We start from the raw sequence: 24901 nt of genomic DNA, 5'->3' as shown, positions 1-24901 counted from the left end.
AGGTCCTAAACCTATTTTCATGTGTTAATTATAGAGATGCTGAAAACCATACCAAAAATCTGTATATGGTAAGTAATGTTTTCAAGTCAGGCCAAACAAACTTTTATGAGAAGACTTAATTTACACATTTATTTACAGTCTAAAGACAAAAACATGCCCACACAACCTCTGGAAATATGGCTGCTTCTGCACACTGAGATATTGAAAGTATATTGGAATTCTACATACACCAAGTACACATAAAACAATCCGGATAACAAAATTAAAAGTAAACACTTATACATTTTAAATGACTCTTCAGATAAAATCTATCTCAAAAAACAAAGCAGGAAATATCTATACAATTTCCAATGTTTACCAGCTCTAAAGAATTTCATTACAAAGCTGTTTGCATTAGTGACTGTTGCCATCTTGATTCCATAATCTTTGTTCCCAAGCAAAAATCCAGTGGCAACGGGCAAGGATTTCAGAAGCATCAAATATTGAGATATTCTAAAACATGTAACTTTCTCAAAAGAAAATATTGCCTCTTCCATGACAAAATTTTATAAGACACTAATACCAACAGGCAGATTTTCAAGTATCTCTTACTGGCTGTTGCCCTTGGTGAGAAAGACTTTAGAAGCTGAATTAATTAATACCTCCTAAAACTAAATGGAAGCTTTGTACTGACATCTGTATTCCAAAGTCCATTCTCCCCCATGCCCTGAAATAGTCTTAGAATACAATTTATCTACTTAGATAAAAATATGCCTGACCTGCAGCGAGGGAGCCCCACCCATTTGAAAGGGACTGTTCCCATGTTCCAAACAGGACAGGTGTTCTAAAATATGAAGACACCTGGAATACTGCAGCCAATCTACAGCTATGATAGCAAACTGAATAGCTACAGCTATTATTCTGTCTTTATTAACTTCACAAATACTACTAAAATACAGTTAGCAGCAGTCATCACATTTAAATTTAAAATAACTATCATCTCTGTTTTAGCTTTGCAACTAGCTTTTTTTATTAGTTAAGGCTAACTTCTGTTAAAGACAACGGTAGAAAAAATAATTCAAGCAGAGCCCTAATTTGGAAAAAAGTTGAAGGTATTAAGAAAGAATAACTTATTACTGGTATTAATCTAAATCATCATAAGATATTTAAAAAATAAATGAGTTGTGTATTTCTCTACGAATCAGTTTTAAATTAAGAGCTTACAAGATTTTCTGGATGTAAATCTTTTTTCTCTCTAATTTTAAAATAATTCCTAGCTTTATGTGGTATGCATGTAAGGAGTGGTGAAAGTGGTGCATCAGCCATACCTGGGGGGAGAGAGAGACAGATAATTGCAGCTGTACTTGACCACTACTACCTTTAATAACTGTTAATAAAACTGAAACACAAAATGAAACCACTAAAACCACAGCTTGAGTATCCTTGTACAAACCAGTAATTCTAAGAATAAACTGTTATATATTTAGACATAAGTTTTTAAAGTGGTAACATTTTTATTCTACTATATTTCTTTTTCTAAACCAACAGTGAAGTTGCTCCCTTATGCAAGATACAAGCAGAATGTAAGATGACAAAAATATTTAAAACTCTGGAATTTCCATCCATTTTACAGAGTTGGAACACTTACCTGCTGGTGCCAAGGATTTCAGTGATTCTAAAAGATGTGGACTAGAAAACTTGACCAAACATCTGAATGGTTCTTTTTTATCCAAAACATCCATTTTAGGATCACTTTTAAACATCGTCTCAAGCTGTTAACACAAAATTTAACCAGTGAGTATAAGCAATGAATATATTTTATTTATATGTTATTACATTTAAACATTTAATAAGACTGTTTCCAATTTGTAATGATAACATGATTCCAGCTGGAAGAATGTTGTAGTAAAATCTGAGGGTGCCACCATGTGGCAGAGTTTTCTGCTGAAAGCAAGAGGCAGCTTGTTCAGCAATACTGTAAAACAGTAAGTATTTCTTAGACTTTTCAATTTATCTTTTCATGCAATAAAACTTGTGCATCATTGAGAAGTCAATTATGGTGTCATACATAGCATAAGCTTTGTACTTAAAAAAACCCCTATTTCTCATGCTCCAACACACTGCTAGTCTAAGTCTACCTTTATTACAAAAACAGGTTGAAATGCTGAGTTCACAAGGCTGAAAGACTGAAACAAGATCTAAAACTCTGACCAAATTTCAATCTGTTTCTTACAGAAACTTTTAACTCATTTATTTTAAAATGTCCTCACTAAAGTTTAAAAAACCCCATAATATTTCTTACATTTGAAATTTAATCTAACTACCACTACATTAAAATTAGACAACCCCAAATCAAATTGGTTGCTTTTCCTACCCTGTATTGTGCAAATTCGAGTTTTGGTTGGGGACCACTACCAAAAGCTTCCTGATTCAATTTGTGGATTCTTTCTTTCTCACTTCTGTTTTCTTGAACTATCCTTATATCTGCTGCAGGGGAAAAGAACAGGAAAAAGAAAACAGAAAGACAACAATGTCAGCTGCTGCAATCCTGTTTTTCTGATCAGATTATTCCAATGAAAATTTGTAAACAATAGTTTTAATGAATTCATTGCACTCTTTTTTTGGATAAGGTAGTTGTCTCTACCATTTATATTTTCAGTTCATACCAAGAGAAATACACAAGCTAATGGGAGATGCTGGGCATTGAGTGGATTTGGTTTCTATGTCCAGTACCACTCATGGGAAATACTGACCTCTCCCAGCACCAGCCAGTATTAAGGCACCAGGGATGGATAACACAATGGGAATGGAGCATATGTACATTTCCTTTTATCAATCTCATTTCACAAGCCACTAGGAATGACATTTAAACTGCCTTTACATTTCAAATATACATACCATTTTCTGGTTCTACATTCTCTCCTTGCAGAAGTTTTGGAGTGTAAGTTTGGAAGTTCTAAATGGAGAGAGAGAGGAAGAAATTATTTTATTCAGTTCTACTTTTAGAACCTCTAGCTGAAAAAAACTTTAATATATTTCCTTTTATTTCTCATTCTGAAAGAATGATCTTCCAAATTTTAACCATTACTAGAAGTCTGGAAGCCAACCTAATTTTGAAAAAAAAAATGCCTGTTTTAGGATATTTGTGAACATTTTCCTATTTACAAGTTTTGCATGGATGAGCAGACTAAGCACCCATTCCAACAGCCTTCAACTCATGGTTCTAGGAAGCCTAATGAAAGGATGCTAACAAAGCTTAGGGCTGAATTGTTCATATAATTTTTAGTCTGAGTTTAGCCATCAGGAATTACAATAATAGAGTATATGGGATACCAAATAATTTCATCCCCATTGCAATGTTACCTTCATGAAAGGCTGTCGACCTCAGTAGTTCAATATTATTTTAACTTGATGGTCTCTTGGAAAAGGTGAATTTTCCCCCATGCTAAGGGGTGAGAACTAGGCCTGAAACAAAAAGCAAGACTTATCTTAGGGTTTACTTGTGAAGTGGCTCACCTGGCTATATCTTTTAAACACAATATCTTTAAGGGAGTCTAAAGAATGACTTCGAAGCTCCATTTCACGGATGTCATGGTAATTGGAAGCAACAATCAGGGCCTTCAAATAAAAATTGAAATTGCTTTAACATCAGTCTTAATCATCACTGTGCTTGTAGTATGTAAAAAACAGCATCTCTAGACATTGTGATGTTTTTGTTCCAAGGTAAGCAACCGCTCTTTAACTAGGATTTTCATATCTGAAAAAATGTTGCAGAGATTGTTATACAGCTCACGTTAATATTTAAAAGCATTTACAGTATTAACAAGCTAAGTCCCATAGTCTTATCAGCTGAAAAATAAACAAACAGAATCATAAAATATTTGAATTGCTACTACAGAAATGTGAGGAAATTTCTAAATAGAGGAAAAAATACTACCAAAGCTTATCATCACAAGTTAACAGAAATGAACAGCATTCCCTGATGAGCTCATATGCTTAGCTCTTGAAGTTAACAGTGTTGATCTAATATTCTTCCACTTCTGTGAGACAATTTAAAGGAATACTGCCCAGGACTTGGTTAAAAAATTAAATTCAGGAGCAGTAAAAATCCCAATAAACTGAATTTATTCACAATGCACCAATCCAAAGATTTGGGTTTTGCCCCATTTTTATCATGAGCTAAGGAGAAAAAAAAATACAGAGTTTAGCAAATTATGTTAAGTGAAGTGTCTTTACCAATTCTCTTAAAAGCTAACCCAATTATAGCTCTACATGACTGTGGGGAAATCAGGGTCTGAGCAGTTTTAATCTGTACCTGACACAGCAGAGGCAAGTTGCTCTTCAGCACTGAGGCAGAAATGAAGACATAGGGAGTCTGTGAATGGTACACAACATAGCTGGGTTTGTACTGGTTTGGTTTTTTATATGGTGTTCCCCAGGCAACTCTAATCCAGATTGCATTATCCTCATATTCCTTAAAGGTGATGGTGACCTGATAGGAAAAGACAAGTTTTGATTTACCAACACATTTAAGTATCCATAAACATTTTCTTCTCTCTTAACATCTCTGCTCACAATACTCAAACATAATTTAGTACCACTGCTTCAATAAGGAAAAAACCCATTAAGTGGTGTAAGGACTGTATTTAAATAAAATTTCCACAGAAAAACAATAACCTCACAAACTGGGATAAAAAGAAGAATTACACTTCAAACTCTAATATTACTTTTATTCCTGTCAATATACACTTTTTTTCTGAAGGTTGAAAATATAAAATAGCTTATTACAAAAGCACTGATCTCTCTTTTGGGAAAATAACACAAAGATGTCTGTTTAGAAGGAGGGCTAGTGGCAATAATTTCAATATGTCAATTTTTGGAGAAACTAAACTTTTGATCAACTTGTGATTTTAGACCTGATTATAATATTTATCACTGCTCAAGAATACACAATCAAAAGTCTAAACATTCCCTTTTCTAGTCTTGTTGATTTGCTCCTTGTTTACTTCTTTTTACCTTGACTCAAGTAAAAACTTAAACAAACAAACAAAAAAACCAAACAAAACCCCCCAAATACCGCAAAGCTTTATTGTAAGAGAGTGATGTGAACTGCAGCTGACTGGCTGTGAGTGTGTTTGGATCTGTTGCCCACTCCCCACTGGGTGTCATGGAGTGACACAGGTGATCAGCCAGAGGCATTTTCTATTCCCTTGCCCAAATGAAGCTGGTGAGCTAAAGCAACTAAAGGCTCCTGCAAACTGGGCAAAGATTTGATAAAAAAGCACCAACATGCTGATTCTTGAAGCCAGTCACATTTTAAGATAAACTTACATTTTATTTCCTTCCAGCATAATTGTGAAGTTGCTAAACCAGATATGCAATACGTTTTTCCTATTTCACATGCAGTTCCTATCATTCCCAAATGAATAATTCCATTTAATTCTTGACTCAAACTGTGAGGAACAGTTATGAAAATAACATATTGACACCAGAACCATGAAGCAAATTTAGAATGAATTCTTACATTTTTCAAGGTTGACCGAAGTCTTCCTTTAAACTTTTTTTTGAAATCTGTTATGTCAAAATATTCCAATTCTTCTCCTGTTACATGATACAAAAAAATTAAGATTTGTGTTTATAATAAGTAATCCAGAAATGTTTTTAGTTTTGCTGAAACAAAATTAAGCAGAAAAAAATAAAGTTGCATAACCTTATACAAAAAGCTGTATTTTGATTCTGACTCATATTTTTGCTATACAGAGAAAAGATTAATATTTAATTAGTAATTACTAATGTATAATAATTGCTTGAGAAGTTAATGGAATATTAAAGATAATCTCCATTGTAAAATCCATACTAGGCTGCAGTAAAATGTTAAAAATATCTCTACAGAAAAAATCCAGATGAGACTACATTAAAATGTGGTTAAACTGTAGCATATGAGGCAGCACTAAGTTGCTGAGAACTGTGGGATTACAGCAAGGAAAGATATTTTACCTGACTTTTTCATCTGGTAAACACTCCACATTCTTTTGTTTTGGTAGATGTGGTTGTCTAGGAAAAATAGGAATTGCTTAATAATATAATGTAATATCAAACAGGAATTAAAGGAACAAAGAATTTTACAATACTTTTATAGACAGGTTACTTTAAAAAATATGACTACTGATCATACAATATAATGTATTAACATTCTTAAACTACCACTCATAGCAATCATAAAAGCAAAATAGGTTTTTTTATTAAAAGAGATGTAAAGTTCTTTTCTAGTTTGGTGAGTAGCTAATAAAGGGCATCCCTGAGGTTCAATGTTTAAGGAAGAGTTTTACCTGAACTGCTCAATGTAAGACATGTAGACTGTTAGAAAAAACTTTGAGATTTAAACTATTGTCTAAACAAGTTGTGAGTTGATATTAGAGTTAGGAGTTACATACTTTTGATTGTCTCAAGGTTTTTGTAAAAGAGGCCACATCTAATAAGATTAATCTAAAATGTCATGTGCTTACCTCAAATGCATCTGCATCCCACAAGGGTCATCACTATGTAATTAAGGGCATTATCAACTTACTCAGAAAGAATAAATGCCATTTTAATTCACTTTTTACTTACAAATTATGTCTAGAGCTGCTGCTTGCTTTATGTTTGCAGAATTTTCCTGGAAGGAACAAGAGTGCATGGTGAACTACAGGTCCAGAAGGCAAATTACACTGTTTATCAAGTGAAAAATCATCTCAGTATTGGTAGTTTAAAGGACGTTTCACTGAAGCCCACAGCATGTATATTCTCTTCAAAGGCACCACACCTGGTCCCAAGTTTTGAGAAATCAATAATGAAAACTATTTCAGCAAGGTTTAAATGTTCCTCTGCAGAGGCAGCAAGAGGAACATAATCCTTACAGTGTGATGTACAAGCAATTAGAGAGAAAGTTAATGGGTATTTGTGACAATGCAACAGCAACTGGTATTTCACTATCAGGAGTTTTAACATACTGGTTATTGCTTATTTATGCTCTACAGCATGAAAAGATTTTAAAGAAACTGCATAACACAATTGGAAGTATTTCAGAAAAAAAAGCTTTTTTAAAACATGACATTTGCCATCTTATGATAATAACTTAAGAGTTTCTTTCCTGTAGTTTGATCTACACTCCAGATAAGCAATTTTTGAGTATGAAACTCAAAGAAAATCATACCAAAAGCTATAGAATTCAAGATGTATCAGTAAAAACTGCAGCTGTCTGGGTTATGATTAGAGACTTCTGGTACATATAAAAACTCCTGGTACACTAAAATCAGAGTTAGATCATATTTTTTTTGCTTACAGCATGCTGAATGTAAGTAATTCTGGCCAAGGAAAGTTAAAAAAAAAAGAAGTCTAAAAGATAAAAACTAGTGCTATCATTACCCATATAAACAGCTTTAAATCAGGACTTTGTAGTGAGTATACATCTCAATCAATGCCTTTATTTTACAATTTAGAAATACACCCATTTTTTATAGGTTTAACATACTGAAATTTTATCTACCATATGTAACTTAGAGCTCAAAACATGTATTTGCAGACTTACTATAGGGCTGTTCTACACTCCTAGAGATCAGACAAAATCAATGGTGTTACCAGCCCAGCTTTACATTTTCCAGACTACAAAGTGCCATTTGAGGCTGTGTTGTGGCCAAAGATTAATGTTTCAGATTTTTTTCATGATGCTTCTCAGGCACCCTACATGTCACTGACATTTTCTGAAGGAGAGGATTTACCTCACAGAGCTGAACAACTTCTTGAGAAATGTTGTCCTTTATCTGGTGGAAATTTAGAGTCTGCAGCTGTGCCTCAGAGAGAAAGCCCCATTTCTGCAGCATCATCTTGATTTCATCCCTTGGGATTTTTAGCACAGTTCTTCGGATGTATTCAGCCACAGTTTCATCCATGATGGAAACACCTGGAAAGCTGAAAGGTTAAAGAAAGTAAGACCAAGCCACAGCCAGTCTCAGGGGACTTGCTCCCTTCAAAGGTGTACAGAGCTGCACCTCGGCACAACTGGCTGACATTGATGTCAGCCCTAAGTGCAGCACTACTACAGACTTAGACAGTGGCAACTTAAAATACATGCAGTAACTTACACAGACACTGAATCATAGAATATCCTGAGTTGGAAAGGCTCCAAAAGGATCAGAGTCCAACTCCCAGCCCTGTGCAGGAACACCCCAGGAATGCCACCAGGTGCCCGAACGTGTTGTCCAAACACTTCTTGAGCTCTGTCAGGCTTGGTGCTGTGACCACTGCCCTGGGGAGTCTGTTCCAGTGGCCAACTCCCCACTGGATGAAAAACCTTGTCCTGGTATCTAGTCTAAACCTCCTCTGAGGCAGCTTCATGTCATTCCCTGGGATCCTGTTACTGGTCGTCAGAGATCACTGCCGGCCCCTCCACTTCCCCTCAGGAGAAAGTTGTACACTGCGATGAGTTCCCCCCTCAGTCTCCTGTTCTTCAAGCTGAACAGACCAAGTCTCGTCGCGCCCTTAGAAGTCTCCCTTACTGACCGAGGCCTGGTGCGAGCAGAGGGATGGGGCGCTGGGTGCCGCCCAGGGCTGTTGCTGTCTGTCCGGTCCGATGAGTGTCCGGGGCCCTCGGACAGCGGGCACGAGCGCGCAGAGCCCCGCGACCGACCGACCGACCGACCGACGGACGGACCGACCGGACCCGGACCGACCGACCGACCGGACCTGGCCCGCCCCGGCCGCCTCACGCCGCTCCCGCGCCCGCCTTTCGAACCGACCAATCAGACCCCGCGCCGGGCCCCGTCCATCCAATCACAAGGCTCTCCGCCTGCAGCCTCGCGCCTCTCCGGCGCCGGCGCCGTGCGCGCTCTTCGCTCTGAGGCGGCTTCCGGCCGGGGCCGGCCGAGTCTCAGCGTCCGCCCCGCACCGGGGTGAGTGAGGGGCGGCCTCGGGCAGAGCCAGCGGGAAAGGGAAAAATTCAGGGAAAAGAGGGTGTATAGGGAAATCCTCCCCCCTCCTGCTGTCTTCCGTTCCAACTGTCTGGCTTTGGGGGGGGGCACTGCCGAACCCGGGTCCGCCTTCTGGGACCCTCCGCTCACTGCGCAACGTCCTCCAGAGCTCTCGGAGGGCTTTGGAAGGGCAAGTCTGAGTGGGATCACGGGTTTCTCCGTTGTGGCTGCTTTTCCTGTGTCTGTCTGTGTCCCGTCGCTTCTTTAAGGCCTCCCGGGAGCAGTGGGGAGCTGCGGAGCTGGTTCAGAGGGACCCTCCTGCCTTAACCTGGTAACAGCAGCTGCCCCAGCCCCTCGTACCCCGTGGCAGAAACGTGCTGCAGAACGATGTTTACTTTCTGCGGAGTGCTACCTGCCTTCCGCCACGGGATCGGTTTGCTAGAGGGCTCAGAGGCTGTGTTTTCCAACATGGAAACGTATGCTCTTGCTCCCTTTCTCTCTGAAGGGGAAAAGCTGTTTTACAGTAAGCAAGACGATTCTGATAGGTTAATAGAATTCTTCTTTTGGAAATTAATAAAATGAGATGCAATGAAGCCTGGTCTGGTGGATGCAGCTGAAGTACAAGAGCAGCTGGCGAAACAGGAATTTGGCGACAGTACCTTGTCCTTATGTAACTGGAGAGTGAGTTGGGTCTGAAGGGGCCTCAAAGATGATCCTGTTCCAGTCCCTGCCATAGGCTGGGACGCCTTCCACTGGACAGTGCTTTAGTTTTATGCTTGTCTGGATGTTGTCATTCTTAACTGTATATTCTGCAGAGGCATAACAGGAATAGGAAGAGACAGCTTTAGTAATCTGTGATACAGTGTTGTACTGTGCAGTGGTACTGGCTCTATGTTATAATAAAAATATCCCACGAATCGTGCCAAAACTCTACTGATGTTTCTTGTATGAAATAATTGCCAGGAAGTGAAAATATTTTCTAGTGCTTTACTCAATCACCTATTTCAACCGTAAATAAAATTGTAGAAATTAGTATTCAAGTTGGTGTGCCACCTGCTCTGCTCCTTAGGATTAACACCTTCTTAATTTCTATTGCTAAGTATGAAATCAGGTATGGTGTAGTTTCATCAGGTACTAAAAGGGGTGAGTTCATTCTGCTGCTGTAAGGGAGGTTGAATTGTTGGCAGAAAGCAGTCATGTAAAAAGAAAATCAATATGAATCTTATTTATCAACATGAAAAAATATTGTTCTTTAGGTTTGGGAAAAGTAAATGCATTCTACATCATTAAAAAGATCTCAAATTAGACATAATTGACCCTTTTTCTCTTTTCTTTCTAGTCTTCATAGATATGTTTCTAAATTATTTTCTCCCATTCTAATAAGTAATGTTGAAAAGCCAGTGCATAGTTTTAGAGACTGAAATTCAAAAAGTCGTGAGTAAATTTTGTAAGATTTAGCTAAGCTTGGTTTATTAAAGTGGATTTTTAAATTTCTTGAAGATGCTGGAAAGTTTGGGATCATTCTCAATGTGCCTAATCATAGCCTTAAGCACAGCAGCATAAAATGACACTTGAATATCCTGGTGTGGGAGATGTTAATGAAATTGCTGAAAGGTGGAAACAAAGTTTTGAGTTCCTTTGGGTTTTGAAGTGGTTTGCATCAACTGTGATTTCTCATTTCACTGAGTATTCAAAACTATCAAAACTAGTCAAAATTCTTTGTGTAGGAAAGAGCACTAGGAATGCAGGATTTCTGCTGAAGTGTCACGAATGATACCTTGAGGTAAACACCCGCCTGTTAGGCGTGGAGCTGAGTTTTTTATGTTAAAAATTTGTACAATCTTAGAGAAAGCAGGATTTGAGTGAACAAAAAGTTGTTGAAATTTGTAAATATTTTTTCCAAACACCAAACAGAACAATTCTGTGTAACTGAGAATGTGAAACTCCAAGTGTTTTGTATTAGTCAAGTTCGACAGTGACATTAACTGCAAAAAGGAATGTTAAACGTGGAGAGTAGAGTGGCTTCGGAGGAGTCGCGGGTTTGTTCCCGTCCCTCCCTGCTGTGAACTCCTGCTGTGCTGTGCGCGGTCCTGCTGCCGCCTTGTGGGCGTTGTTTGAGTGTTTGCAGCAAATATGTTCGTGTTCTGTGGCGCTGCGCAGAGTTCTGCGTTCTTGGTAAAGAGCTTCATCCTTAGCAATGTAGGTGCTCAGGTGGAATTTTTCATCATCAGGGTTGCTAAACAAGGATTTGCATTTCGCTTTAAGAGGTCATTTCTCTGAAAAGTGTATGAATTCGTGTGTGGTTTTTTTTTTTGCCATTGACCTTAGATAAAAAAAAAAAAAGATTGTTCTTTTCAAATGGAAAAATAGTAAAACTCGCTTTCAAAAATAGTCTTCTAACATATTTTAATTAAATATGGAGAAAGCATCTTATGGAAACAATTAACCTAGATCTGAACCTTCCCTTCATTGTTGCCCCTCAAGCATGGAAAGATGAAGCATTGGGCTAAGCAGCAAACTAAAGGAACCTAAATCAGTTTTCCTTCTGCATCAGGGAACTGGTTAGTTCATATTTATGGGAGTTTCTGCGAAAAGAAAGGAACTTCCCTGGATTCCTGACATGCTGACCTCATAGTTGATTTTGGGAAGAAGTGAGAAGGTACCGAACCCTTTGTTTCTCCACACAGGAAGTGTGAAGAAGTCAGGAGGAGAAATTGGCAGGTGGAGAGAAATGAGCATTTTATCCTTAATTTTGGTGTCAAACATGAAATGCCCACAGTGTTTTTCCCTGCTTTTTTGGGTCAGCTTTTGGTTTCTGCCCACTTCCTGGGTGTCTGCAGTTTTATGTGAATTCTGTAGAATATGTAGGTTCCTTTTGCAATTAAAAGGAAATAATTAATGTATTGAACACGTGTACAGATCAATTTTCAGATTACGGATGAGTATCACATCTCAGTAATTTATATGTTGATTACTTTTAGAAAATTTGAGATGCTTAGTCTCAGGATTGCTTACACAAGGAATTATCTCAATATTTTTCTAAACAGAGCTATTAGTATTGGAAGTTCAGTATCATTATCAGAGAATTTTCAGCTTTAGGTTTTGAAAAAATCAGGTTTATGTTGGAAACCATACTGCTAGAATATCTTATATTTTCCCTACTTAAAGAGAAACCAGGCAGGATATGATACTGGAATGAGACAATTTCATAATTTTTTTTTCCCCAGAAGACTAAAATAGATCTAGAAACTGGTTTAGGAAGTTGAAAGATTAATTATCTTTATCCATGTCCTCTACATTCAGAGACTAATAGTTTATAGAAACTATTTATTAGAGATTAGAATAAAAATGTTTATTTTAAGGTATTTTAACCAAATTATTGAGACACCTATGTAATGTAATTTTTATCAAGAAAGAAAAAATTGCACTGAATCTCATACCAAACACATTAAAGGGCAGAACATTTCTGTGCAAACCAGTGAGATATGTCAGTGCCATTATGTAGAGATAATTTCTTTACTTCTCTCCCAATATTCACTTCAGATTTTAACATTTGCTTAGCATTTTGCAGTTCTAAAGCAATTCCTGTATTTTCTAAATATTGTTCTTTTACTTCACTTCCAGTATTTCTTGTACAGAAATTGTGTGTTTACCTTGGCATTCTTTACCCCATATTTCTGTTGGTAGCTTCCTCAGAGCAATTTATATTGCTTATTCACGTTTTTTTCCTGTGATTTTTTTTTTGTTTTGTTCTCCCAGTATTCTTTTATGTATCAGTTCCCTTTGAGCTACCACCTATGTAAAATTCTGTCCATTAGGACTTAGATTCTGGTAAGATGGCAACTTGCAATTCTTATTTTTCATTGGAATGTTGTTAAAAAGATACTAATTAAACCAGTGTCCTTTCTTCACACAAATTGTTGTTTCTCTTGAACATCTTTTGTTTGTCAGTCATTCCCCTCCAGCAAAAAAGATTTCAGCCTTCCCTGCGCATTTACACACCACTGTCTAATCTGACATTTCTAAACATCAGTTTAATACTGAGCACTGGGAACACTGCTCTGTCCTAACTTCAGAAGTGCTTAAAGCCTCCAGGGAAGCTCAGAAAGATGTTTTGTTACTTAGTCCATCACATCCTGCAAGAACTGAGTGCTAAAACTTGAAACGTTCTAATATTGAATGCTGTTTGAAAATTTCAGGAGTACTGATCTATGAACTGGTGTGACAGTTAAGACCTTTGATTTGTAGCATTTATTCTACAAGAGGGGCCATTGGAAAATCCCTTGGAGTTGTTAGAAGGCTTTTAACCTAAAAAAGTGCACCATCACCTCTGGTTGTGGCATTGGTGGCTTTCATCCACGGTCTGAGAATACTTTTGCAAACAATGGCAGTGATTACTGTTCTTAGTTTAGAAATAATGACTCTTTCCTTGAAATGCTCCATTTGACTTGCTGGCCTGTGCTGATGTGCATTCCCTGTTTCATTAGGACACTGCTCTGGCTTCCTCCTGAGACTGCCAGCTCAGATGACAGTTTTAGGAGGCGCAGGCAGAGGCTGAATGATGAAGAGGTTTAATAATCATCTGGGTTCACACATGTTAAAGTAACACACAGCCATTGAGCTGGTCACCCTCTCAGGGGCATGCTAACTCCAGAGCTATCAAAAAAGCTCTACTGATAAATTTAAAACATATTGACTTTGTGTGACATGCAATCAAAAGCTGGTGGCAATAACACAGCAGGGTTCTTAATCACTTTGCTGTTACAGTCGTGCTCCTGCTGTCATATTTCTAAAGGTTCATTTGTTAATTTGTTGGAAAGCATGCTTAAGCAACTTGTACAGTTTCCAACAACTTCTGTGCTAAAAGTAAGTGTAGTGTAATATTAGACTTCCAGATAGTATGGGGGAAGGTTTTTGGAAGAAATCACTACAATACTATGTGGAACATATTCTCATGGTTCTCGAGTGGCTTTTAAATGTTTGGATTTTAAAAATTAAGTTTGCTTGTGGGAATCTAACTCTTGTTAAGCTGAACACATAATGGGAAGTACTGGATATATGAGTGTACGTGGCTCTTTAAGCTGAATATATTCCTCGACCATTCTAGGAATAGCAGTGGCGATTGTAACTGTCAGCCCTGCAGCTGAATTTTGGGATTTTGCAATAGTAAAATCTGACCATTGGCTACTTGTATTTGTCCACTGTCTAGCAGGAGTGTTAAGACAGTGATGGCTGCTTAGTACAAGTTGTAGTGGTGTTTGCCTGGTATATTGCAACTAGAAAGGTGATCCCTTTGGGAGAAGGAGAAATAACAAAATACTAAGCAAACAAATAAACAAACAAACAGGCGTCTCTCTAACTCAATGGCAGTATGGGTCATAAAAATAAAATTTTACCAAGATGAGTATTTGTCCTGGTTTGTGTTTGTCCTGGTATGAACTGGACTTTTCTCCTCCCCTTCTTGGTGATCTTCCTGAACAAAGGTATCATCTTCCTTCAGCCACTGTCATATGATCCTTTCAATCCATTTTAACTGAAGAACTTGCTCCCTCCCCACAGAACCTTGCAGGAAGGGCTGTGCCCCTTTAGTGTTTCAGAGAGAAAACGTGAGGGGAACCTAAGTGCTTCCTTCCACTGTGTGATGGAGAGGGGGATTCATGTAGGAGACCAATCCCATTGCTTTTCAAAGAAGCACAGTGAAAGAGCAAGAGGCAACAACATGGTGTTGCAAGAAGGGACATTTAAATTCTTAGTGATTTTAAAAAAATACCAATACTGTTTTGATGAGGTGATTAAGTACTGGTTTTTAAAGCATCACCAATGTCTGGATTAAGATTTTTTTTTTTAAAGTATATAGATAGCTAAAAAAGATGCCAGTTCTCAAAGTGCTGTAATGGAATAGCATTGTGCTTCCTGTTGTAATCTTTGTAAAAGGTAGAAAGAAAACCATATACACTTTTTAAAGCAAGAGAACAGAAAATTGAAGTAGGAAGGTGAAAAGAGAATCTGGAGTTCAAGAAAGATTAATGCTGCTAGGGAGTCCCTGAAAATTAAAATCTCAGCTGTGTGTTTATGTCCATGATCTCAAAGATTATGAACTTCTAGTTGACCGTTAACATTTGGGTTGTGTAGAAGATCAGACATGTGCTGGATTTAATGACTCTAACAGTGTAATAGAAATTATATGCATTAAATGTATTTTGATCTCAAATATTGTTAAAATAACACAGTGGTAATATCTTATCTGTTAAATCAGACTTGCTAGTGACACTATTTTAATGTTGGCAGGTGGAAATTTTCTCAGATTCCTGTCCTTGTGCTACTAAAATCATCCCTAACTAAAGATGCATCCAGACCTGTCTCCTCATCTGCACACTGAAGAGTGTAACCTAATTATCAGTCTGCTCAAGAAGTGTCACAAGGAGGTAAGAAGTGTTGAGCAGAGAAAAGAGTGGGTGGATTGGGGAAATGAGTGTCAGATAAATTAGTGGTGATATTATATGATCATGGAGAGAAAACCCTCCTCTAGGTAGAACAGCCACAAAATATATAGCTGGTGTGTTTTCACTGAAGAGCTGTCTGATGACTGCATGTAAAATCATGCCAGTGATTTATTTAGGAAATACAACATACCTTAAAATTTTCTGTGCTACAGCTTAACACTTAGGGACCTATTTTACGAACTGAAATAACTTCTACATCTCTTAGCACTGTGTACCCCTCAAAAAACAATAATAAAATCAGCTTCAAATGCCCTCTTCTTGTATGATCACAGCATTTCCATATTCCAGCTGTCCCTGGGGCAGATGTTTCAGTGTGGTTAGAAGCAGATGTGTTGATGGGGATCCCAGCAGCCACATGCCTGAAGTTCAGTGCTTGGAGAGCTAATTGGGAATTACTACTTGACTTCCATCTTCTTACTAGGTACCTACTCAAGGATGTGAAATGCTAAGTTGTCTTCAGGCTTCTCCACGCTCTTCATTGCTTCAAGATGATGGAATCATCATCATACTTGTTTAAAAGCCTTTTTAAAAATTTACTTTGTCTACATCTTCTGCATCTCTAGATGTAGAAGATTTGGCCCCTGCATTGAAAACTCTCTGCAGCATCATTGCAATGTTAATTATTTTCCCAGTATATTCTAAACAGATGTTCTTCAGAGATAATCTTATGGTATTAGTGCATAAAAAAGTTAAATTTCATTGTTTTTACTGGGATAAAAATATATTCAGATATTCACTATGAATGTGAAAACTCTTTGATTTATACCACTACATGCAATCTATAATATTTTCACCTCCATGGTTAGTTGTGATGTTGATCCTTTTTTCTAGTGCAGTTGGATTCTAAGACAATACAAATGTTAGCTTTAATGTTTTGAACAGAATTGTAAATTTTTCTTTTCAAAAGCCATTGCAGGATGAGAAACAAGGCTGATAATTCACAAAATGTGAGAGAAGACATTTTATCTGAAAGATGGTTAACAACATTTTTGCAAGATTTTAACATAGCTAAAGTAACATATTAAAAACATTTTCAACACCACACTTTGTTATGATTTTTAAATTACAGCAATGAAGGGAGCAGAGCTTTTAATACTAAAATTCATTTGCAGGGAGTATATTGTACTGGTTTTCTTCAGCAACATGTAATTTGTTTTGTTGGCACTTGGAATTCAGTATCTTGAAACATAAGCACCCTGCAGTCTGTTGATACCATCTCATAGGTGGTGCTTCCCATTTCACTGCTCCTGTACAGAACATCTCCAAGCTTTAAAACTAAAAGTTGAATTAAATGTAGGAGTTACACTTCTCTTCCAAGTTCAGAAATTTTAATTTGCCTAAAAATGCTTTAGGTAGTTTGAGAGATTGTAGAAATTTTTTTCCTTTCATTTTTGGTTGATTTTTTCCCAACAACTTTAATGTTATAATGTAGATAAATGTTCTGTAGCTAGAATTTAGTGAGAAGACTACATGTGCATTAACTACTGTAGTACCAAAAGGATTGCCAAATGACCATCAGTTAGGAGAACAGGCAGCACGTAAGCAATATAAAGTGAAAGTGTTGTAATTATTTTTTCATAATTGTGAAAGCAAATCCAATTAGGAAAATGCATTCAGATTTGTCCTGCATACATAGAGGGGCTTTCTGTGCTTTGAGTAGGAATGCAGCAGTATTGATTTACTGCTTGCAAGTAATGAATGGTTGACTGGCTTTTTGGTTGTGGTTTGGTTTTCTTTTGTTCTATATGAATATGAAGATAGAAGTATCATGGACTTGTGTGATGTAGCTTATTCGACTGCCTTGAGAACTGGAACTAAAGGCTGCACTTGCACTCCTTGGTGGCAAAGGAATCTGTTGTCAATCTGACTTATGAGGGCACTGGGAGCAGCAATAATAATCATGCACAGAATTATATTCTCTTGGTTTTGTTTGAAGTTGATCTTTGCATGAAGGGGAATTACTTTTGTCAGTCTTGTGCTCAGCTGGGAGAGGATGTTTGTGCTGGCAGTTTCAGAACAGAAAGGCTGAGGATGACTTTTTCACACTCAGTTGAAAGGGACCAATACTTTTTCATTTGAAATTCAATGGGAATGTACTGAAATAGTCTTTTTGAATTGAACTCACTGAAATCTGAAGTCAGTGATATTAATGAGTTATTGGTGACTACTTGCTGTTTTCTTAAAGTGCCAAAATGTCCTAAGAACCTTAATCTGCAATTTAAGTTGCCATTCCTGAGGGATGAAAAGCAGTATTTTTAATTGGGTGTCTATTTTCATAACAGTCAATTTGATTTACTTTTTCCTTAATCTAGAACCCGCCCTGTATATCAAGTTTTGTATCAAGTGAGGAGAGGTTAATGGGATTCCTATTTGATGTCACTTCTTTTTTTAATACCTCCACTCTGGTGCCAAGTATGTGCTACAAATAGATGAATTTTTATAGGTAGCAGCTCAAAGAAATGTGTATTGTCTTGCAGTTGTATCACTGTAATAGGTGTAATAGCTATTTTTGAGAAACTGATTCTTTGTTTCCCTTATCTCAGCCAAGAAGCTGGCATTTTAGGAATCTGGCTAAATAAACATAGATTAAACCCACTGTATGCAGTACTCAGAGTGGAGTTAGCTTGAAATGTGAGTGTTCACCTTGAAATTTAACATGCAGGTATGCAAGTAGAATACAAAATTAAATCTGTATTATCTGTAATGAAAATGTTGTAAAAGCAAGATCAGTGTGCAGTAAAGTGACAACTTGTTCTGTGCAACTGTTTCAGTCATCTGATGCCCTTTATGAATCACAGAGGTATAAACTAGCTAATTATAGCACTGCTATAGTAAAGTGTTTGTCATAAACTTTATTAACCCACTCCTACTTCAGTTGTGTTCTATTGGATGAGATCTTGTTCACTGTTTAAATCCTTAACAGTGTTCATGTATCACTTTTCTGAATCCACCCAGCTGCTGGTCAGCTGTGGAAATGCACATAGGTTTCCCTCTGAAATGTGGAAGGGACTTCATTTGCATCTGTTTTGTTCTTCTTGGTCTTTTTTGTTTAAATTCATTAGTTGTCTGCAAGATTGGCTGAGTTGTCTCCATTCATTATGTAGCTGCAAATATTTACTAAAAGCCCTCTCCTTCAGCTCTTCTAAATCACTTGGATGCTCTGCTGCCAGGTTCTGCCCTGAGATTCTGTAATATGGCACAAGCATCCCCCTGAAAAAGCAGTCCTTCTGCAGCCATGCATTCTGAGAGTGGTTTAATGTCTGGTATTATGGAATTGCTTTAGGAAATCCTGGCTAAGAGGACAGATTTTTCTGGTGAATACCATCCTGTTAGCTGTGGAGAGCCTTCATGAGGACAAGGCCTGCAGTTTTTTAGAAACTAAGGAACACTTAAATGTGCATAAGGCCCACAGTTGAGCAGTGCCATGAAGATGGTAAATGCATCTTATTTATTAACCTAAAGATCCAGAGAGATTTTTTCATACTGGTTCTAATGTTCCAGTCAATTAAGCCTAGTGCCTGCATCTTCTGGACCAACAGCACATTCTTCATGCAGCTGGGATAATGGAGCAGTGAATCCTTTGCCTCTCTAGGTCACAAAGAAATAATGAAAACTAATGCAGGGAGGACATTGCCTCTGTATCACAACCTGGAGTTCAGAATATTTATTTTTTGTATTTTATTTAACCTAGTGTAAGAGAGAGTTGTGAGACTGACTTCTAGATCAATAAAATGTATGTTCTGCATTTAAACAATAGCTTCAGCTAAGGCGTCCTCCTTTAGTCTGGTTATGCATGGTGAGTACCTTCAACTTTCAGCCAGGCAGGGGTGGCTCAAGTGAGCTTCAGGAATAGCTTGAACCTCTGCCTGCTTGGGGAAAAAAGTTACCAAACACCACTTTTCACAAGAAAGGGAAAGGAAAAGACAAGGATATGTTGAAAAATGCAAATGAATTTAAATAAGTTTAGAGCTTCAGAGGAAGAAACCTTTGAATTGTAATTTTTTTTCTCCTTATCTCATCAGCACAATGTTTTGAAGTTTTTTGGCCATTGCAATGATATTGATCGTGAGATGAGGAAATGCTTAAAAAAAGAGGTAAGTAATAAATTATAAACCTTTTGAGTTAAATACTTAATAAAAAATGGGAGAGAACTAGAGTTGCTTTTTACTAAATAGTATGAAGCAGTAAATGTAAGCACGCTCTGCTGTGGGCACTTGAGACCAAATCTAAACTTTTAAAAATAAATTTGTCAAGTAAAATCTGGCATTAACAAATGGCATGGTGTATTTTTTGATATACAAAAATAGGCAAACACATTTTAATGAAACAAATATTGCAGATAGGAGCTGACACTTCACAGATTGCTTCTGACTTTTTTCTTAATTTTTTAGTAGTGGTATTTGCACAGAATTTAATATAAAGCAGTAATGGTCATCTCTGCAAAAGTACCACTTAAAGCTGAAGTCAGTTACACTGACTGAAACTACTTAATGAGTTGCTGAGTTAGGCCCTAAATGAAAATATCTGCAGATAGGAAGGAATGAAGATGGAGTTTAAGTGGATTAACTGTTTTAATAGGCACATTTTCAGAAGAGTGTTCTTTATATTTATGGTGGTTTTGCCTACATGACAGAACATATAAATGAATATTTCACATACCTTTTAACTTTAAACTGTACTTTCTAATTTTTACATAAATTTCACCATACTAAAAAGTTTCTTTCCATATAATCTCATTATTGTTATTTTTTCTTCCACTGAAGCCTTTCCATTAAAGGAGTTCTTGATGATTATATTTGTCTGCTTTCTTAAAATGTGCTTATATTGATATGCCATTACTAGGAAGCCCCTGAAAGTTGTTCACAAATATTGAATAGGTACAGATGTAGCTTTTAAAGATCTGTTGTTCTCATTCTACATAAAAACATGGATGGGTTATTGAAAAATTAAATATTGACAAGGGAAAAAGTTAAGCTTTCTGTAAATGTTAAGTAATGATTCAGGTCATTATTTCAGTTATAGACCAATCAGTATAATGGATGAAAAACTGCAAATCCTTTTCAAAGTCAATTTCTTTAGTAGTTTATTACATTATATAGAGAATTGAATATTTGTGGCTTACTTGGGTTTTATTCTTGATACCAATTATTAAAATATTGAACACATATATGCTCTAACCTAAGGACAAAAAGAATTTTCTTCTCATGAAATACATATCAAATGATGCATTGATTTTTAATTTTTCATTTGTTTGAGCCATGAAAATGCTTCCTTTTTGTTTGCAATGAAAGAAAGGCTCTTCAAGCTTTTGCTAGTGCAGGGGCATACTTGAAAGCATGGTGATCTTATACATGTATCTTACCTGTGAAGGCTTTCTTGATTCCATTTTACACTGGAGTCCTGCCTCTGTTGTGGTTCTTGTTTAAACCATTAAAAACTCCCGCATGCCTTACCCTCATTCAATCCAAATTTCCCTTTGTTCCTTTCATCTTGGTATCCTGCTTTATCCGTGTGTATAATTAATGTCCAGGATCAAAAATAGACCAAGCCTGTGATGACAAATTCATGTTTCAGAAGGCAGATGCACATTAATCAGTGTCTTGCAAAAGGAAAAGAGCCTGACCTGTGCTCTAGAATAGCACCAGTGCAACTTTTTCCTAGTTCATGTGTGAAGTGTAGCTGTTGTATATTAGTTCACTGTATAATTAAGTTCCTCCTTAAGATTAACTGAATATTCTTTATTAGAATGTTCTAATACTCTTTAACTTAATAACCTCAAACTTAGAAACCTGTATTTTAATGGAATAAATGTTAATTTCAAAGTTAAAATGTTAATTTCAAAGTAAAAATGAACCTATATCTAGATATTAACAAGACCTGTATTTCTAATGCATCAGTCAAACATACTGTTTCTGTTCCTGGGTAAAAATGCTTCTACAGTTTTAGATTTGACATATCTGTTTAATGGTAACAGCTGATCTGTTAATTTCCTTATCTGTCTTCTAGTTTGAAGAAAACAGGCGCAGAAACCGGGAGAAACGACAGAGGATAATGAATGCTCACAAAGCCTCAGAGAAGTGAGCTGTGCTGTGGCTGGACAGCTGCAGCTCCACAGGGATATTCACTTGCAAGCTGACAGAACACTTGTGTTTCATCACCAGCGTCCAGCCTGTGGTTTGTGAAATGGTGACAAAATAAATGAATGCATCTAATACATATTCGTTCCCAACAAGGCAAACAATGTGAAAGAATAAATACCATACATTGCTTACAACCTAACTTAATTTTTGACCTCTAAAAGAAAACTACAGTGGCAAGTCTGTTCTGGCACTTTTATGATTGTTAAATAATGAGGAATTGGTGTGTGTGAGGTACTATGTGTTCAGGGCAGCTGTGTTCCCCACTTTGTACTGAGTTGCATTTATTTCCTTGTGTTTAGCATTTTCTCTTTCATATCATGGGTTTTATAGGGTTTTTTTTCTTTTTTTTTTCAATGCAGAACACTAAATGACTTTTTCCATCACTTTTTGTAGTGTAATGATAACATTTCTTAAATGAATTAGGAAAAAGAAATTTTAAACAGATGTGGCTTGAAATTTGAAATTGCCTATCAAGGAATAATTGGAGTTCTAGTATTGGAGCTAAAAGGATGAAGCTACTGTCTTCAGCTGAGAAGATTACAAATCCTCCCTGCCAACCATATGTACAGTGTAGACTGTTGTAAGACAATTTGTTCATCATACCCAAAACAAGCGGCTTTAGAAATTCAGAATGGAACATTTCCAGAGATTTACAAAACTTCCCCTTGATTTTTGTTGAGTACAATCAATGTGTGCTGAGTGATTTTTGAAGAGGAGTGCTGCCAAAAATACAAGCTGAAGTTCTTCCATTTTTTCTGGTACAAAAGTAAAGTCACATTATGACTATTGAGGTTGAAGCAAAGCTGACACTGAAGTGTAACTTTCTCAGGCAAGTCAATGTGTATTGTGTGACCAAGTTGCCTTGTTAGCCTATAAAAGGTGTTTATTTTCCATCAAACTGCTGAAAGTCCAGAACAAGTCTTAAGAATTCAGAAGATTTGATATCAAAACATACACTGGTTTGTCCACTGATGGAACTGCTTCTTTGTGTGTCTGCTGGATTCTCCTTACTTTTAAATAATGACACTGTTCTGCCTAGCAGCAAAATAGTTTTTAAAAATTATAAATATTCTTGAGCCAAATATACAAAGTATCTAGAAAACTGTGGGAATAAAGGTGCCTATTCTACAGTGAATTACATGGTTTGTTGTAAGAACCATTGTTGATACTCAATCTTGAAATTGGTACATGCCCCTATTTTTGGAAGACAATGGTATTTTGTGAGCTGTTTTGAAGGGTGAGTTAGAATAATTTTAGTTATTTTTCAATACCTGGATGGACCCAATTAAATCGTTAAAATTAAACCACAAATGTTTTCAGTGAAAGCTCCAAGCAAAGCTGAAGCAGTTATTTCTGCATCTTGACATGCTGTTTGTTTCTTAGAACAAGTAAACGATGCACTGCTTGAATTAATACTTGAATGGTTGGAAATGGTGCAGCCTTTATTGGTACTTTCCAGAGTATTTTGAAAGAGTAATTTGTAGTGAACTCCCCTATCTGGGAACTCTGCATCCATGACACTTCTTCCATTTGAGATGACACAACCTACTTGAGGCAAGCTCCTAAGTAGGATTTGTAGCCTTTAAGTAAATAAATAAGTTGAGAATTGTTCCAGAGATTAGGTTGAGAAGCTGATATCTGAGTGCAGAAGCACTGAAGCTTTTGTTTCATTAATCAGTTTCTGTAAGTCCCAATCTTTCACAAAGCAACAAAAAAGAAGCCAAGAGCCACTTAACACAGCTCATTAGTCAGAATCATGTTTGCAAAGATCAGTGTGCTTAGTGAATGAAAGACCAAATGGCACACACAATTCCTATTGATACTTCTAACTACATTTATTTATAAATCTATTTTACAGATCAGCTTTGTTTACCTAGTGAAAGTCTGATCATGGTCTTCCTTCTGTTTCTCTTTGCTAATTGCCCACTAGTAGTGTGATATGAGAGTGCCCATTGGTTCCTGTGGGTTTTGTTTCTTTTGTTTGACAGGGAGTTCATGTTGCTAATTTGATCTTGAAGCTGAAAAACTGGTGTAAAAATACTGATGATTTATCTGACAGAGAAAGGGGTAAGGGTGAAATACTAAATGTGGATTTTTTTTCTCGTTTCCTAAAGTGAGCTTGGCTGAAATAAACCTTTTTGCTATAGACTTTGAAGACAGTTTATTGCAATGTCATTTGTCTATAGGAGCATTTTACCCATTGTTCTTTCTGACAGAGTGTATTTGAGTGAGAAATTTCATGTAATCTGTGTTGAATTGTATGTGAGAAGCTCATGTGTGTTTTATGTCACAAAGTGAATAAGGGGGAAACAGAAAGGGCAAATGGCAGCTCTGACCATAATGGTGAGGATTTTGCATATTGAAGTGCCATAAAAGTCTAGGATACATGGACAGGAGGAGGACAGAGCAAAAGGAATTATAACTGTCCAGCAAAATCCCTCCAGTTTTACTAGAAATGACATTATGTTTTCCTTATTTTTTTTTAATTTATTTTTTAGTAGAAGGAAAAATATTCTGCTGAATAGCAGCAGCATAGTGTAAGTGAGTCCTGTGAGGTAGTTATTCCCTCTGTTACTGGAAATCACTGTAATGCATATTTCCAATGTTATGCACTTTGCTGAACCTCCAGACCTCATGTATAAAGTGCATTCAACAGCCAGGCATTCCTGAATTTGGCACTGCCCATGCTTTAAAAATTTCATGACATCTAATACAATTTTTTTCTGATACAAATTAAAACACACTACTGTGTAATACCTAAAAGGACTTGAACAACTGGAAAACTGATACCAGATTCTGATAGTTGAGTTAAAAATGAATTATTAGCATTAATGCTTAAGCAAAGGAGATTCTCTGCCTGGACGGCATAATGGATTTTAGTGCTGCAACTTACGATACACGTGGAGTTTTATTAACATGGACTAGAATGGAGAATCAGCAAATCTTAGTGGTCCCATTAGATTGTGTATTTTACAGGCTCAGTGATAACCATGCTGCTCATCAACAGAACCTGCCTTGCAGTACATTAAGGTCTACTAATAAACAGTAGTAGATTCACATCAGGTTCCCCAAACCTACTTGAATTGGTGTGTAGCAAAAAATACATCAATGAGAACAAAATATATATTTAGCTTGAAAATGGTTCTTGTGGACCATCATGCTTTTAAATTATTCTTTTGAACTATTTGGTGACATTTTGAAGGCTGGGAACTTTCATGTGGAGCTATTGCTTTAACCAGTGAGACTTTTATTGGTATTTTCATGTAGACCCAAGATACATTTCAAAGATATTAGTGAACAGAAAAATCTTGTGGGACAATAATTACCTGGAAAG

The 24901-nt window shown here is 36.8% G+C and overlaps 2 protein-coding genes across 2 annotated transcripts; one reads left to right on the top strand and one right to left on the bottom strand.

Moving 5' to 3' along the window:
* Positions 1-115: 115 nt before the first annotated feature.
* On the bottom strand, positions 116-8666 carry CENPN (centromere protein N). Its single transcript, XM_053986987.1, has 11 exons — positions 8518-8666; positions 7737-7926; positions 6589-6634; positions 5977-6033; positions 5504-5580; positions 4295-4471; positions 3496-3597; positions 2878-2935; positions 2354-2466; positions 1628-1751; positions 116-1307 (listed from the first exon to the last, which is right to left on the bottom strand). Exons 2-11 carry the CDS (start codon positions 7905-7907, stop codon positions 1192-1194), a joined length of 1041 nt encoding a protein of 346 aa, XP_053842962.1. The 5' UTR covers positions 7908-7926; positions 8518-8666; the 3' UTR covers positions 116-1191.
* Positions 8667-8803: 137 nt separating this feature from the next.
* CMC2 (C-X9-C motif containing 2) lies at positions 8804-23722 on the top strand. Its single transcript, XM_053987653.1, has 4 exons — positions 8804-8906; positions 15213-15349; positions 19450-19521; positions 21434-23722. The coding sequence occupies exons 2-4, from the start codon at positions 15269-15271 to the stop codon at positions 21506-21508; spliced, it is 228 nt and encodes a 75-aa protein (XP_053843628.1). The 5' UTR covers positions 8804-8906; positions 15213-15268; the 3' UTR covers positions 21509-23722.
* The last annotated feature ends 1179 nt before the right edge of the window (positions 23723-24901 follow it).

Source organism: Vidua macroura, chromosome 11, assembly GCF_024509145.1.
Source record: "Vidua macroura isolate BioBank_ID:100142 chromosome 11, ASM2450914v1, whole genome shotgun sequence".
Classification (NCBI taxonomy): domain Eukaryota; kingdom Metazoa; phylum Chordata; class Aves; order Passeriformes; family Viduidae; genus Vidua; species Vidua macroura.
The sequence above is the reverse complement of the archived record's forward strand: the minus strand, read 5'-3'. Positions and strand labels throughout refer to the sequence as shown.